Below are 16403 nucleotides of genomic sequence, written 5' to 3'. Positions count from 1 at the left end.
TATTATTACATGTGTTCAACTATGGGTCTATAGGCAAAGACAGTTCCAGCACATAATGAGATGATCAGAGACTGTCGCATTTATATCGACTGGATCGACACCTGCATGAAAAGCAAGTGTGACCAAAACCATTATATTGTCACTTGTGACAATATTCAAGTCTACATGGTTTCGTGCTAGAACGAACGCAGCGCGTAATTCCGTCCATTTCAACGGTTCAAATTCAATCAGGTTCAGGGTATATATATAAAACGTAAACAGATGTCGTTAATTAAACCTATATCGACAATCGGAACTCGTTTCATCGTTACGTTTCAATTTTGTTAGATGACTGAAAAATCTAAAGTCTTTAATATTATCGATTGTTACTTTTTCGCCCATGTTAATATAGGACAACGATACACTTAATTCCGATTTCCATACTTAAGTTGACTGTTATCGCAAATCACGATCGCGATTTTAAAATTTGAAAACTTTATTTATTCTTATTTTAGAACTTTTAATCTAAGCTCATTTTGTCAATTTAGTTGAACGTCCGACATATTCGTTTAAACTATGTTTATTTCTCTGCCGTGACGGTTGCACTAACGACTGTGTTTCGATCGAGATCACAGTCATCGTAAGTGGGAGTGATGGCATCACTGGAAGTGAAGTAAGCTTGTCTGCAATCTTCAACGTGTAAATATTGAATAATAATTTTTCATTAAATAATATATAAACTTAACGTGTCTCATAGATATTCATTTTAATTTTATGCTCAAATAATCGACATAAATCTGATGTAGTTAAAATCAAAATTTAGGCTGTTCGATGGGATTTGTTATTGTATAAAGTGTAAACCACACTTTGCTGCCTGGCAGTTATTAATTCAAGAACAGTAACGTTTAGCTAAGGTTGGAAGACATTCTCCAAGACTACCTATGTGAAATCCTAAGGAGGAATAGTAATGGGAAATCATTTGTATTAAATTTCTCATTTATTCTATAATCTACAAATAACTTGAACTTTTTCGACCTTCTGAACAAAGTCGAATAGATAACAAACAAAATGTATACTTTTCCATAAACATTTAGAAACTCAAGTCAGAAGTGTGCTTCATAGTTAGTTTGATAGCATCGAAATTCTTGTTTGCTACGAAATAAATGGGGTTGGCTTCCCAACAGCCACACTGCAGACGACCGACCGTTGGCTGGGAAGAGTATTTAACGTAGTTCAAACTACGTTCAGTCTCCCATGGCCGAGTCGTGCGCCAGTAGAGGTATTTCGGTAGATGAGTGTAGTTCAGAGTTGCAGCTTGTCGTGTGTAGGTCGTGGTAACAGAAAGTTACGTGATGTTACCATTGTAATATAGGAAACTATTCTTTGTGTTCGAGCGACAATAATCTACATATTTCGAGATAATTGAAGATATTCGCAGGAGATCTGAGCCTGAGGTTACTTGTTGCTGTGCATGTTACTAAAATAGAATAATTTTTCCCGCAGACTAAATTATTGCAGGTAGCTGGAATATATAAGTATTTTTTTAACTGTTGATATAATGTAGTAAATGATTATAAAAATAAAATTTTCCTTGTAAACTGACCAATAACATGAACCACAACGTAAAAGAAACTTGATACCATTTTCAATTTTCCGTCTTCCTCTTCATCTGCATAATCAAAGCACATAATAATATTTCTTTTTCAATCATCTGGACCGTTCAATTCCAAAAAATTCTAACATCGAATCAGGTTTTATTTGAAGGTAATTTGCTATTTTTGTGCTTATGATGGCTGGTCTAGCAGTCTAACGATATACCGTAACGTTAGAATACTTTCTTGACTTTAACTTTTAGGTCCTACTTACTTTTTTAAGTACCTACTTCAATAAATTATTTAAACTGGGTTTCATTGAAATAAAAAATTTTGTATTGTCTAAGAAGATTTAAAGGCCAAAATAATTTTCTATTAAACTGAACCATTTTAATGATCTTCCGAATGTGATAGACAGTGAATAAATACAGAAACAAATCCTGGGGTCACACATTCGCAGCCTCTATGCTGGAATGCTAACTATCACGCACGTTAAACCTTAGTATCATCGCATAGCCTAAGGCGTATCGCAGACCCATGCCTCCACTTCGAGCACTTACGATCTATTAGAATCAATACGTTCACCGTAAATCCTAGCAATCCCTTGCGATCTCCTCAAATCCTTACGGTCACCGCATGCAGGCTCTTGCGATGTCCTCAAATCATCACGTTCCCCGCAGACCCTTGCGATCTCATCAAATCATCACGTTCACCGCAGACCCTTGCGATCTCCTCAAATCATCAAGTTCACCGCAGACCCTTGCGATCTCCTCAAATCATCACGTTCACCGCAGACCCTTGCGATCTCCTCAAATCATCACGTTCACCGCAGACCCTTGCGATCTCCTCTAATCATCACGTTCATCGCAGACCCTTGCGATTTCCTCAAATCATCACGTTCATCGCAGACCCTTGCGATCTCCTCTAATCATCACGTTCATCGCAGACCCTTTAGATCTTCTTAAGTCATCCCGTTCACCGAAAGCCGTTCCAGACCGCGAGCTATTAGAGACTATCTAAAGCCCGTCATTTTTACGTGTACTTAATTCGGGGCGATCAACTATAATCCTTCACGTCAGGAAAATGTACATTTGTCTAAAAATTTTGTTTTTTATTTGTTAGTGAAGAAGATTCCATAGCATTTTATTCAAAAATTTGTTTCTAACTCATTAAAAACTATTTTTTTCACTTTTCGAATACGTCGAGACAAAATTAAATACTGAAATACTATAACGCAACACTTTTATTGTTCTAAAATATTATTATTGTTATTATTATTATTATTATTATTATTATTATTGTGCAAAATACTAAAACGCATCAAAAGAGAAATGCGAAAGAAATCAATTAAAGAGCATACAAGTACTAAAACGTAATATTAAGAATAATGTAATTCAGATTTTTCATTAACGAGTTAATGAAGCGAATAAAGTTCGTGCATTGATTTAAATATTTTAATAACACGAATTCATGAATATAAAATTTCACTAGAATTATTCATAGGATGTCAAATATTCACTTGTAAATTTTTATGATATAAATAATTCTATCAGTCATAAATTCTCGAAACGAAAAATCAATTCCAATACAAATTCATGCAACACAAATAAGGCACGTAATCAGAGGACCTTGTTGATTAAATGAAACATGATACCGGTAACTTTGATGGATTAATAAAATGGAAAACTTAATTTGTGAAATATTACAAACAAAAGGTAAAAGTTAGTAAAATTATAGTAATGATGAGGATTTTATGACAAGGGCATTTATTGAAAACTACATGGAAATCATGAAGTTCTAACATAGCAAAATCATATCTAGACATCAGTGAAATTTACGAAGTCGAGCGACACAAAATGACAAATTTCCTACAATTCCTCAATAATATGCATGCGTCAAATTTTCATTTTACTTGCATAGATTTGAATTTAAACGGGTAATTAATATCAATCATAAAACAGATAGCATACATCTGTGTCCAACCTCATTTAAAACAATGTTGCGGCAAATTATGTTATCCTGAAATATGTTAGATTTGGTTCTACCGTGCGTAATGTGATATGGTTTTCGTTAACCGTTATTAGGATGTCAGGAAATACTTCTGTTTTATCACTATTTGAACGCTTCAAGTGACAATGTTCGTCTACCCGCGATATTCGAATTATATCATTGGGTTACTCCTTGCATCTTCAAGCGAGGCCATTCACAAGTCGGCTCAACTTTTAGTTTAGGTACCCCTGCGTTCGGGCTGTTTTCTTTTGAACCATTTGGTTAGGGGAGATATAATAGTAATACATGATGTACCTATTGACATACATCAATAACATCATGCATAATTTTCTTTTGTGCAAGAATTGTATCATGGATAGGATATAGAAACGATATTCTTGTTATGGTAAGAGTAGGCTTATTTATCAAGAAAAACACCATTCAATACATTGATTTTACCGAGATATTCCATATATATATATCTATATCGAGAGATTCGTAAAAATAAAAGGGATTCTAAGGATGACAAAATAAAATATATTGATGAATCCATACAACGGAAATATTATTCGTATAATCGTATGTATTATGGAGCGATCAATTTATCGATCCAAGTAGCGGAAATAGTATTAAATACTTATCGTTTTATGATAAAAACATTGTATTTATGCATGAAAACGAATATTGATCTATGTTCGACAGGCCAAAGATGTTTTATTCAGTTTGTGAACCATTTAGACTTTATTAATGGAGCCATGAAACTATCTGTATGGTTTGTGGAGCGCTGGTGTAATTTGGAGTTATGGTGAAGCTGGAAAGCTCATGTGTGGGATTGGTGAAGCTAATGCTGAAGCTGAAGTTATATTGTGTGTGGTTGGTGAAGCTGAAGTTATATTGTGTGTGGTTGGTGAAGCTGAAGTGATATTATGTGTGGTTGGTGATGCTGAAGTGATATTATGTGTGGGTGGTGAAGCTGAGGTCTTATTTTGTGTGGGTGGTGAAACTACAGCGGTCTAATCTGTACTCGGTGAAGCTGAACTGCTCTTGTGTGTGGATGGGGAACTCGTTGCGACACGCCACTGCCGCTCGAGAGCAAGAACCTCGCACGAGTTCACTGCACGGCTCCGTGTGATGGAATCTGGCAACTCTTTATTTCTGTTGACTTATCATTTCTGTTGACAGAGGCTCCCCAACCATTGTAATATTAAGTATTTATACACCTTTATCAGGTAAATTTCTAGTATGTAACGATTGCACGTATGTTGAACAAAGTATGTAACGTATGTTGAACAAAAGAAAGACATGGTCGTACATGCAATGTCTCGTGAATTACCAGCTCGCATATTGTACGAACATGATCAGTTAATTTAACTAATGCATTTAAAGGCGCGCATTGCGGAGCTCACGAAGTAGTGGCGTAGGAGCCTATTTTATGAGGTTTCAGTCTCGTAAAATATTCTTAGGCCCCCTAAATTTTATGCTCAATTATGGAAATTATTATTATCAATATTATTATTTGTATTGCATTATTATTAATGCAATATAGTGTGCCTTAGCTCTCAATGTCCTAAAAACCTAGAAGCGCTTCTTCGAAAACCTGAAAAGTATTCGAACATGAGCTTGCTTTGGAAATTCTTCAATCTTTTCAATCGTATCAAAGCTAAGAACGAATTCAGGCTTGTCTACAAATGTCTACGTTGAACGAAAAAAATTTCCGTAACCCAAATTTAATAATTCCCATAGATAAGATTGAATTCAAGTTTCTAATGAATTTCTAGAGCCCTTATATGAAGCATATGTAGGCGTGCCTGAGAAGTTTTTGAACCTGTCTCACGGCGCTGTTCGTAGAGCAACAGCTCAGCATTCCTCGCGGCATTACGGCGGTTAGCAGAATTTCCGGCGCCCTTTGTTGGCGCTCCGTCGAGCTGCGGCTTTGGAGACCGTGGGTGTTCGCTATCATTTGAACATTTCAAAATTTAGCGCTCTTTCCTAAACTTAAATTCAATAAAGCCAGAAATTTATAGTGCAAGCACTACAAATTAAAAAGTTTTGAAATCAAATGAAATATAAATTAAGCAGCGTCCAGAAGCTGTCATATAGCTCGAAGTGTTGAAACTCAAAATTTACCATTCGCGTCTTTGATTTAATTTTAACTGAATTGCTCTTGGAATAGTTAAATATTTAAGTGATGCCCCTCAATGTGCAATGTTTGTAGTTAGTTAATTGTTGATTTATCCAAGTGAAACTATAATAATTTAAATTAATGTCCTCTTTGAGCGCAACGGATTCTGAAATCAAAGAAGTGAAGCTGTAGACATGGCTTGGCAGCACTCACACAATGGGGTCTCCAAGGCCTGCAAGTTAACTTGGTTGAACGTGTTCAGAGAAAGCAGTTAGCTCAATAAAATTAATGTTTTACTTCCATGATGCGCACTCGTTCCAAACTTAACCAAATAGCCAGGACGAATCGCTGGCGGTGTCGTTAAATCGTGTACTTCGTTAACTCATTTATTTCAGCCTTATGGAATTCCGTTGTTGGGCATTGAAAGTATCGTTTCTCCAAATTTTAATACCAATACTTCCGTGAATTATGAGATCATGTAAAATGTACGTAAGATAATTGAGCTTCAATTTTACTGTCTCAAAATTTGCATTGCAAATAAGACTGAATAATGCTTACGTAGAGGGAAATAATGATTGAGTTCGTGGAATGAATAGTCAGGTTTCATATCCCAAGTTATGAATACATTTCGCCATGTTGTGAACTTCATGGGTGCTTTGGCTACCGATTATTTACTGTTTAGTTTTGATCTGGCAGGCTGAGGTACGAGGTACGTGTCTGAAAGTGGTGCAATGCTCGAGGTACGAGGTACGTATCTGAACGTGGTGCAATGCTCGAGGTACGAGGTACGTGTCAGAGAGTGGGGCAATGTTCGAGGTACGAGGTACGTGTCAGAAAGTGGTGCAATGCTCGAGGTACGAGGTACGTGTCTGAACGTGGCGCAATAGATTTCAAAGCCTCATTTAATCGATCCCACGAACGTCATGTTGTGGAACGTCATGTGGGGCCCTTGTGAAGGGGCGCGGAATGGTGACACTATAAATAATTCCTTGAAATTGTTACCCGAACGCTCCTTTAAACATCGTACTTATAGCTTCAAATGCTATTGATAATTACGTAACCATTGCAGTAGGTCGGTCAGAGATAATATGTGTGTAGATATTTTTTATCAATTCTATCAATCTTCATATCTATCATTTGGAAAGATTATTGTTCATTTTGTATCTTATCTCAAGCGTGATATTAGTTTCGTTTTAAAGCCAGTCACTCCACCTCAGTATCCCGCCTACAATTTCAATATTTTAGACACGGCCCAACAAGAATGGCCTCAGCCTCAGTTTTACGGGCATTCATCACGTTTTATCAGTAATGTACTTGTTCATGTCCGTCAGGCGGATTACAAAAACCAGTTCAGAAAATGTCCTCAGCCTATTGGTTCCTTCTCTATGGGTATTGAAGTTTTACCGTAAAAGCGTCCTAAAAGATCTTATCTTTGTTCTTATCTGACATCGGAAATTTCTTGTTTACGTACGAATTTTCGTTTTGAAGATTACAGCTCATACCGGTGGCTTAACAAAAATATTAATGGAGTTTGAATACTGATCTTCTTTTATGGTTGATGAATTAGGCAATTTATGTTGATGTATTTCATTACAGATTATTGTCTGCGGTTGAAGCAATTGAATAAGGCCACTTCTTATACGAATGTCAAATTTCACTAATGCAGAAAAATTATGTTTGGTGAAACAGCGGCGGTTTTTTCTTTCATGCTCATGACGAGTGTGCTTCGGATATTATTATTGTTGCCTCATATTTATTGTATGGGAAAAATAATATATTTTGTGTAAATTGTGAATCTAACGTACAGAAATCTCTACATTGTGACAATGTGACTAGCTTTATATTGTGACAGAATATGACGGTATGTAACATAACGGCACCGGCTTACAGCTGCTGATGACCTTCCTGTGTTCACCTAAAAATAATATTTTCTCGTCTTCAGCACGCATTTTTTCCGTTCCATGTTCTGGGATAAGTAACAGCATTAAAAACAATCTAAATGTTGTTTTTATGTTATTTTCTTACAGATCGACTAACTGATTACGTCTCTTAGAAGCTATTTGGTTTCTGGTACGATCACGTTGGGTTGCTGTGGCACCGTCCGCTCCGCTGTTCCTCGGCTGCTGGTGACGTGGTGAGCCTAAGGTCTCAGTCTCCTCGACGTGGCGAGCTTATACGCACGTGCTCTCCTCTTCGTCTCACCACCACCATTCCTCTCGCGACCATCATTCCTCTAGTGACAGTCATTCTTCTCGCAACAATCATTCCTGTCGCAACAATCATTCCTTTCACGACCATCATTCCTCTCACGACCATCATTCCTCTCGCGACCATCATTCCTCTCGCAACAATCATTCCTTATCATTCCTCTCGCGACCTCTTGCGAATGATTGTCTCGCCACAATCATTCCCCTAGCAAAACAATCATTCCTCTCGCGACAATCATTCCTCTCGCAACAATCATTCCTCTTGAGACCATCATTCCTCTCGCGACCATCATTTTGGCAACATTGATTTACCCTCTGCTTTTTAATTTTTATAGATGGTATTTTTATACTGTATTCACAATAATTTCTGGGAACGACAGATTTTTCTTCTTTTATATTTTTAAAGCATTTAAAATCTTCATGCATTATTTGAATCATTACGGAATTCTAATATGTAAATACTTGAAGCATTTTACCTCGAATATTTCGTTGTTATTCCGCTCATGAATTCAAGGGCCCCGCCACCTTCGCCCCTCTGCCCCCTTCAATATAATATAATATATCATATAATATAATGTAATATAATATTATTTCGTATAATGTAATGTAATATATCATATAATATAATGTAATATAATATAACATAATTTAATTTAAGTGAAGGTGGCCGGCCATATACAATGTCGCCGCAATCGTCAAAATAAAAGTAACGAAACTTCAAATTAAATTATTTGGAATTTCAACTGACGGTATTCGTAATTATTCATTTTACCATCATTTCCGATATTATTTTCTGTTAGAATAAATATTGATGATTACCCGAATGAGCCTTATTTCAACAGCACGAACTATTTGACAATTTACTTTAAATCTCAATGTGATATCTGATCCTGATAGTAGCTGAAATTCGTTTACCATCCGTTTACGGACTCGTTAACCTTCGTAAATAATATCTGAATAAAGGGTAAACCATCGGCCGACCCTCGTCAATGCTTTTCGTATTTGAGGGCCTGACTCTTGTTGCCCTTAAATAGACGGAGGGTTAGGATTTAAGTTTGGATTTAATATTAATTCTGAGATTCGTTTTCATTTCATGTTTCAACTAAATACATTTTCGTATATCATCCAAACTCTTAATTCCGTGTTTCAAGTATACGTTTATTTTTCTGCTTGCTCAAAATTTTCAAATAGAAACAATTTCGAAGATAGTATTTTTATTTTTGTATGATCCGTTTGCAATTTCATAATTATTGGCTCTGCTTGTCTTATGCTGCAGGTAACGGCAATATTTGCTTCCTGTTTCCAAGTCAGACTCTGTACAGGCGAATCTAAAATAATAATTGTTCTTCCAGGTAAACGGCCTCTCGTACTCCTGCATTTATTCAACAACCTACGCGTTGAAAAGTTCAACCAAAGCGACACAGCTCAACGATTCGAAAACGTATCATAAAGTCATATTGGAACGAGATCAACTAGTTTTCATCGCTCAACCAATCTTTCTTTCAACGCAGAAGGAACATTTTAACGGTGAGTGTCAATTTGAATTTTCTCTTAGTTATGCTATCATTTAAAATTTTACTAGGATCATGTTTGGCGTGAGCGAAATTGACCGTCTATCTGCCACGAATATCACAAACATTTGATGTTGCATTAAAAATGTTATGTTCTCAGAACAAATCTGTGTATATTTTGTGACAATTTGCGATATGGTATCTCTGCTATAAATAGTAGAAATATCGACGTTGCATTAAAAATGAAGAAAAGAAGAATAAGTTTCATAATATATCAAACAATTTTGTGATAAATTGCGACGCTATATTCCTATCTGTGTCTTTACATTTGGAGCGAGTAAGAATAAGAAAAGTATCTTGGTATTTGCGGAATCCAGAACGAATCGATAATGGAACTTCCCACAAACTGTTCATTAAGAACAGGAAAACCCTGCCTCGAAATTCCACGTAGCTTACTATCAAGGTTATACCGAAAAGACTAGACTTTACGAGACAATTCACTACGCACGATACCTGTTCGAACGTGTAACTCGGTCCCAGCAGTGCACACGTTCTATCTTCGCGCGTTCACGCAGCATAATTTTAGCCAAAGCCAAACGAAACGTCTGTACAATCGATATATTTAAAAATTTCTTAGCATAAGCACCCATTAGGATTTTGAAAATCTTTTCTTTTCTCTTCTATGGATCGCCATTTTTTTGAAATATGCCTTAAGTTAGGAAATATTGCTGTTAGTTGAGGTGTATGTTTGTGGGCGTGGTCGTGATGTAGTCGCTGGTGACGCTTGACTGAGGTCGTGTGAAGACCTCGGGAGGCAGCTAGCAGCTAGCCAGTCATATCCAAGCCTTCGTCTAAGACGGACAGGTATGTTGTGCTATGTATCAGTGTGCAAATATTTGTTTTTGTTTGCACGTGTGATCTAGTTTATTGTGAGTCGCAGGACATGATGGAGCTTTGCGCATGGTATTCATTCACGAATGCGCATTTCCTCATTTATTTCGGTAGGAATATTAATTCAATTTTTTTTTTATAGTTATTAGCTGAAACAAATCTTTCACCTTTCAGTTCTGTAGCATATATATTGCTGGTGATAAGCTGACGTTTATTTAGATGAAGCGATTTTACTTTATAACATTTAGTAATACTAATACTAGATTAGAACACGTTAAATAAACAAGTGTTATCTATTCGGTTTATACGAAAATTATCTCATGGCGGAGTGGTGCATTTACACGATACATTAAATAGTTTAACTGCATAATTTTGATTTAGCCTATATACCTATCATGGTCCGATAGTTTCGCGTCACTTGGATTGAATTGGCAGTTAGACTCATTATACCTAGTTATACTAGCCTATATGATAAACTGCTTTTAATTTTTGCCGTCATGTCTCATGTATTTGGAAGAAATGTTAGGCGCTTGTTTAGGATTTTAATATTCAATTTACCTATGGTTATGGATACTGATTAGAAGATCTTTTAATATTAACTTTATTTCGAATCCGCTAGTTTTCACTCGAAGTATGTTCGTTTTCCTGGTATCGGTATTGGTATACATTACAGCAAGTACACAGTACAGTTCTATTTATTATCATTAATTGTATTTCCGTCGCAGACAACGGAGTTTTGTCGTGTGTTGCGTCACTCCCATTGTGTTGAGAATCGTATTCACGGTATTGTATTTATGGTTTAAAAAGAATCTCGTATACCGTAGAAATTTTGTATGAATAATTGCGTCGCGCCTGCCAATATTACTAATTTCTACCATGATTCGTATGTGATTTCATTAATTTTTGAATGACATTTGAACCTGGATTGAACCCGTGGCTAGTCAAGACTAAGTTTAGTGTCGCTTCTTGCAAAATGACAGCGATCCTAATCATGAAATAAGGTTCATGCCGCCTAATCGTCGTTCGATCTGTTGCATCCAGACTCAGGTGCCGATCTTTTTTCCTAAGAAATTTAAATACCTACCTAACTATTATTACATGTCCATTTTTAAAATTGTAAGCTCAGAGTGAACGTTATTTTGAAATTACTTGAGGAACATAATCTACGCTTAAATTATGGCGGAAACACCCTGTTTCTTTTTACTGATTATTGCTGATTTATGTAAACATTTTACGAACCTTCTTCATTTGCTATTGGTAATTGATTCGTTAGATTCGCCTTTATTTTGCTCATACTGTGCTGGTAACGTTGAACTATCCTGCTGTATTCAGCTCGAACACGGACAAGAACGAACACGTATGAAAGGCGGAAGGCCAACCATCACGTCCTGCCGGCTTGTACTTGTAGCTGACGTGGCTGAAATTGTAGCCAGCGATTATTATTATTGAACGTTTTCCTTTCATGTCTTACTGCACTAAGTTTCTCACAGGGATATTCGACGTACTGATCCACACCTCTATTAGTGAGGTCAGGGATAATCAAAATCAATATCAACACTTCATTTGTACAATTTTACCATGTTTGATATGTATTATTTTTAATTATCAAATTATCTTTGAAAGTTGGCGTAGTTCCAACGAGGTTGGAACTACCTAATGTTGGAACTATGGTTAGAACTATGTAATTATATGTTATTTTTTGGCATTTATTCTTACACAGAGTGAACTGACTCTGTATTTAGTTTTTGTGTTAGGTGAAACCAGACAGGCGGAGAACACAAAACTTCCTGACATCAACCTACCCGTTCATACCTGTACATAGGAGCTGGAAACCTGAGTGTGGTGACGCAAGCTGCGTCGCTTTGGATGATTGCTCTTTTGAAAGCCCTTAAGCATGTATAATAGAAGCGAGATCATGGGATGATGTGTGATAGCCAGAAATATGTTATTGTTGAGCAATGGAGTTTTATATATTGAGAATTGTGCGCGCGATTGCTCAAGAATGGTGCTCGGAGTGTCTGAAGACTGGAGCGTGTGATGGCTGAAGACTGGTTGGTGATCGACTTTACTGAAAAAATTGTGTTAATGAGATTACATTTTGGTCTTGTTTTCATCAAGGAAGGATGCTATTAATTCTTCCTTTCAATAATTGAAACTAGTATTTTTGTTTCCATCGAGCTTCTCTATCATAACTTCTGTTTCATGTTCTATAAAACATGCAATCTTGAAGTGTAATCAGAGTAGGAGGGAGGAAACATCCAAGCTGTAATTATAATCAGACGGAATAATTCATAAACAACGCACTGCCCATGAAATCACGTGTGTCTCGCCGACTCATGCCGTCGAGATGGCGTAACGTGAATGAATCATTCACTCAGAGTGCCTCAGTGGCATGAGTAATCGGAAATGTGGAGGCGCTGAGTGGGCTGGCTTTTTTAAACAAATGTTGCAACGGCTGGCGTTTAACTGCAGAACGTGTCGTATCTAAATTCGGAATGATGGTATCATTTCAATGTAAGCTATTTTTATATTCGGTTATATGTTTATATTTGGTGTAATTGAGTGGTACTAAAGTTGCTTTTTCTTGATTTCAGGTCGTAATGGTGGCCGAATTTCGTCTAGCGAAACCCAACACATTCTTTGTGAATATTAATCCATCGAATAGCCACTTGAAGTCTGACGACAATCGATCATCCGAAGAAGATTCCAGCCCTTTGTTGAAAGTGGTCCGTGGAAACATCATTCGAAGAGGCGACAGCAATCTGCTCAGTACTCTGCTTGAGGCTGCTCCCGAACTACGCTCGACCATCATGGGTACTCAAAATCCCGAGGACTTCGAAAACTCTCCTTACTCCGGTCACTCAATGAATTTTAGCATCAGCAGATCTTCCGTAGATAACACCCATAATCAGCTTGGCCCGGGCTCGTCACATGCAGCTGGTCAGTATAGCGCTGATTCCAGTCGTCAAGACGGAGGCTATTCTCATACCAGCGCTGTTAGTGGCAGCCCGGGATCCCTAAATGACAATCTTCAATCAAATGCGTCAACTCCAACAACCGGTCCTCATATCCGACTTGCAGATTTTTCGCGAGCTTCTTCGTTCGGCATGAGTAATCAGGATTCGCAACCTCAGTTTTATGCCCCGAACTCTGTAACGTCAACGGCAGCTTCCTACGGGAATCACGGGGTTGGACAAGTGCCGACTATCACTGTTATAAGATCAACTGAAACTATAGAATTTACTCCTAATTTGAACCATTCGCAGTTGCAAAATGCTGGTGTGGCTGCACACGGTAGCAGTCCGTATGGTCAGAGTGCTGGTTTTGTCGGTGATTCGCAGAGAAGGACTAACCGGTCGGTTCGCCCTAAACATCATTTAAATCAAAACGGCTTGTGTGCAAATTCGCCTTGTGATCACGGCGATCTCTTGAGAGACAGAGAGTCTCTTATTCGAGAAAATGAAACGTTAAAACGGAAGTTGAAGCTGCTTGCTACTACTATTAATGACGAAGAAAAACTAAATAAATTGTTACGCTGTTTGAGGGGAAGCAGAGCACCCACTTCGTAACTTGTACTTTTTGGCAAATTGGTTTTTCGCCAATGATAATTCGGGCGTTCAATTCAGATAAAGATCTAAATTGGCTTTTCACTGAAATATCATTATTGGAATAATGTCAGATGCTGTTTTTTTTCGTAGATCGTTATGAACAGCTTGCAGTGAAAAGAGTGCCGTTGATTTATAGACTGCGTCAAGTAAAGTTATTTCAAATGGTTCTGAACTCAGGTATTGTAATTTGGTGTAGAATATAATGAACATAAATTCACTGCGTGCGATTTTCTATTTTCAAACCCTTGTCACACACATTCTTAAAAATGCTCATGAGGTTAAATTCTAGTCTAACGATGCAAATTTTGTATATCTCTTGCTATTAATCATGAGTAGCTCAGCAAGACGGTATATTAGTTCATGTACCACTTCCATTGATGCAAACAACTGGTATAAATTATTATTAGCTTCAATAGAGGTCCTTTTTTTATGCTCATTTTATCAATCTTTCCTTTTTCCTAACGAATTTAGCGATGCCACCGAGTTGCTTATAGTTTAACACACTCCTTTTCCTCGAGTTTTTCCTCATTGCACTTGCCTATCATGATAGTATCCAAACTTTTGTTTGAGAACATTTGTATGCTTTGTGGTGTATAAAAATATATTATATAGAACTAAAATAAAACTTGAATGGAGGACTGATGTATCGAACTTAGCATCATACATAAAATGAAGTGTTCAAATCAATCGAGTTAACTTGGTTTTGGCTTTGAACATTGTTGACTCAACTCGTGTTGTTGATCGTAATTTAAGGCGATTGAGTCCCGTCTTGTTCGATCACGCGATGTTAAAGGAACTTGGTGCACAACGAGGCGAATTTGGGCTCGGCTCCCAATTGTGATCGATATTTGGTATCTTGGGAGCTGCAGAGTTTTATGACTGTATTCAGTTACTGTAACTGTATTCTTACAATTAATATATTATTTGGTTAATAGGAACATCAGTACGAGTAGTTTAGCGGTATTTATTAATATCTTTTTCATTTACTAACCAAAAATTACATGATAGTAAAATGATTTATTTCCTAGCTGTTCATTTTGTGTTGATTCCCCCATGTGTAACGATGTACGACCATTTCATTTCCCCTATATAATTACTTAAGGTCTAAGTATGAGGGACACCGCAACTGAACTTTATGATATGTACCATCTTATCGTGGTTGTAATGTCAATACTGATAATGAATATGAAAGTTGATAATATTATGTCAGTTAATCCAATTGTATTGATTTTCAAGCAAGTTTCACTTCAAGTATATGACTTGGGTTTTGCGCTGTTTGTATCACTCAGAGTGATATGACGCGTATTTCTATCTTCTTCTGATATCCAGAAGCCGATTTCAGCTCCATTTGTTACTTTGATTTTGTTTTACGGATCGTAAATTTCGCTGGCAGTGCAAAAGTGAATCATGTGCCAATCAAATATTGATGTTGGGATTATAGTTCTTCACGGATATGTACATTTGTGTGTGTGGCTTTAGTGTGCTGTGATGTTATATTGGGGACGAATATGTGATTTTTCAGTGGAAGGATTTCGGGGTTGATGCCGCTTATGTATTACATCGATAAGTTAGGCGACGCGACCCACGATATAATTGTCAGTTGCGCTCGCAGATGATTTGTGTTACATTAGTTACGAATTAATTTATATTTTTTAGTTATTGGGTGTATTGGCGTTTTACTTTTTTATAGTGTAATTAAATATGACTTCAATACTAACCCTCGAGCTTTTTTCCTATTCAGTGTCTTTCATCTTGTAAGTCTCCATCATTTCAGCTTTGAGGACCGCTTTTGAGCACGTTGCAATGTGAACATTGAGACACGTATTATATTGGGATACCCCTAACTGCTTTGATTTCCCGTTTAGCTAGCTTTATTTACTGCTCATTATACCAATAATCACTAATTAATTTTTGCGTTTTTTCCTTCATTATTAAAGTTCTCATCCATTGATCTCTTCTGACCCAATCATTCCTATTTTACCATTTCGGGTCATCTCGAAACTTTGCCGTAAACAACAAAAATGAGGTTCTGAGTTCAGCGAATGCTCTGGAAACTGTTGATTTAATTTATTTTGCTTTACTGGGAAATAAGGATTAAGCGCATTCTTTTCTAATAGTATTCCCAAAACAGAGATTGATGTTTCTTGGCAATTTAGTTGATGATGATCGATAAAGTTAACCGGCCACTGAAACCATGATCAGTTTTACTAGCTGAACTCGATATTCCCAGGAAATTCTTAGGAACTTGAGAGGTTTGATTAGATTGAATGATCGGCGCCTGGTTCTGGTATCTAGGATTCAATCGTCGTCCAGCTCTTGCTTACTGTGCTTTCCTTGTGCTCCAATTTCTTGCAACGGTTGTCTTAATCCGTCATTTCCCTTTTATCCGCCAAATATTGGATTGACCTCATTTTGCGCCCACTTAGACTCGAGTCGTGAACGATCTCGACAGAAGCTAATTGAGACCAATTAAACTTCGTTCATGTTAAATGCGACTAGCAAGT

General features: G+C 37.0%; 1 protein-coding gene across 2 annotated transcripts; it reads left to right on the top strand.

The window, feature by feature from the left end:
* The first annotated feature begins 8660 nt into the window (after positions 1-8660).
* On the top strand, positions 8661-15617 carry LOC108677695. 2 transcript variants are annotated; one of them, XM_018165960.2, is made up of 2 exons: positions 8661-9416; positions 12886-15617. In XM_018165960.2, exon 2 carries the CDS (start codon positions 12892-12894, stop codon positions 13858-13860), a length of 969 nt encoding a protein of 322 aa, XP_018021449.1. In that variant the 5' UTR covers positions 8661-9416; positions 12886-12891; the 3' UTR covers positions 13861-15617. The 2 variants fall into 2 exon arrangements, with proteins under 2 accessions (XP_018021449.1, XP_018021448.1); XM_018165959.2 differs by lacking the exon at positions 8661-9416 and adding an exon at positions 10209-10264.
* Positions 15618-16403: the final 786 nt, after the last annotated feature.

Source organism: Hyalella azteca, unplaced genomic scaffold (assembly GCF_000764305.2).
Source record: "Hyalella azteca isolate HAZT.00-mixed unplaced genomic scaffold, Hazt_2.0.2 contig3725, whole genome shotgun sequence".
Taxonomy (NCBI): Eukaryota; Metazoa; Arthropoda; class Malacostraca; order Amphipoda; family Hyalellidae; genus Hyalella; species Hyalella azteca.
Note: the sequence above shows the minus strand (reverse complement) of the source record. Positions and strands in the feature narration are given on the sequence as shown.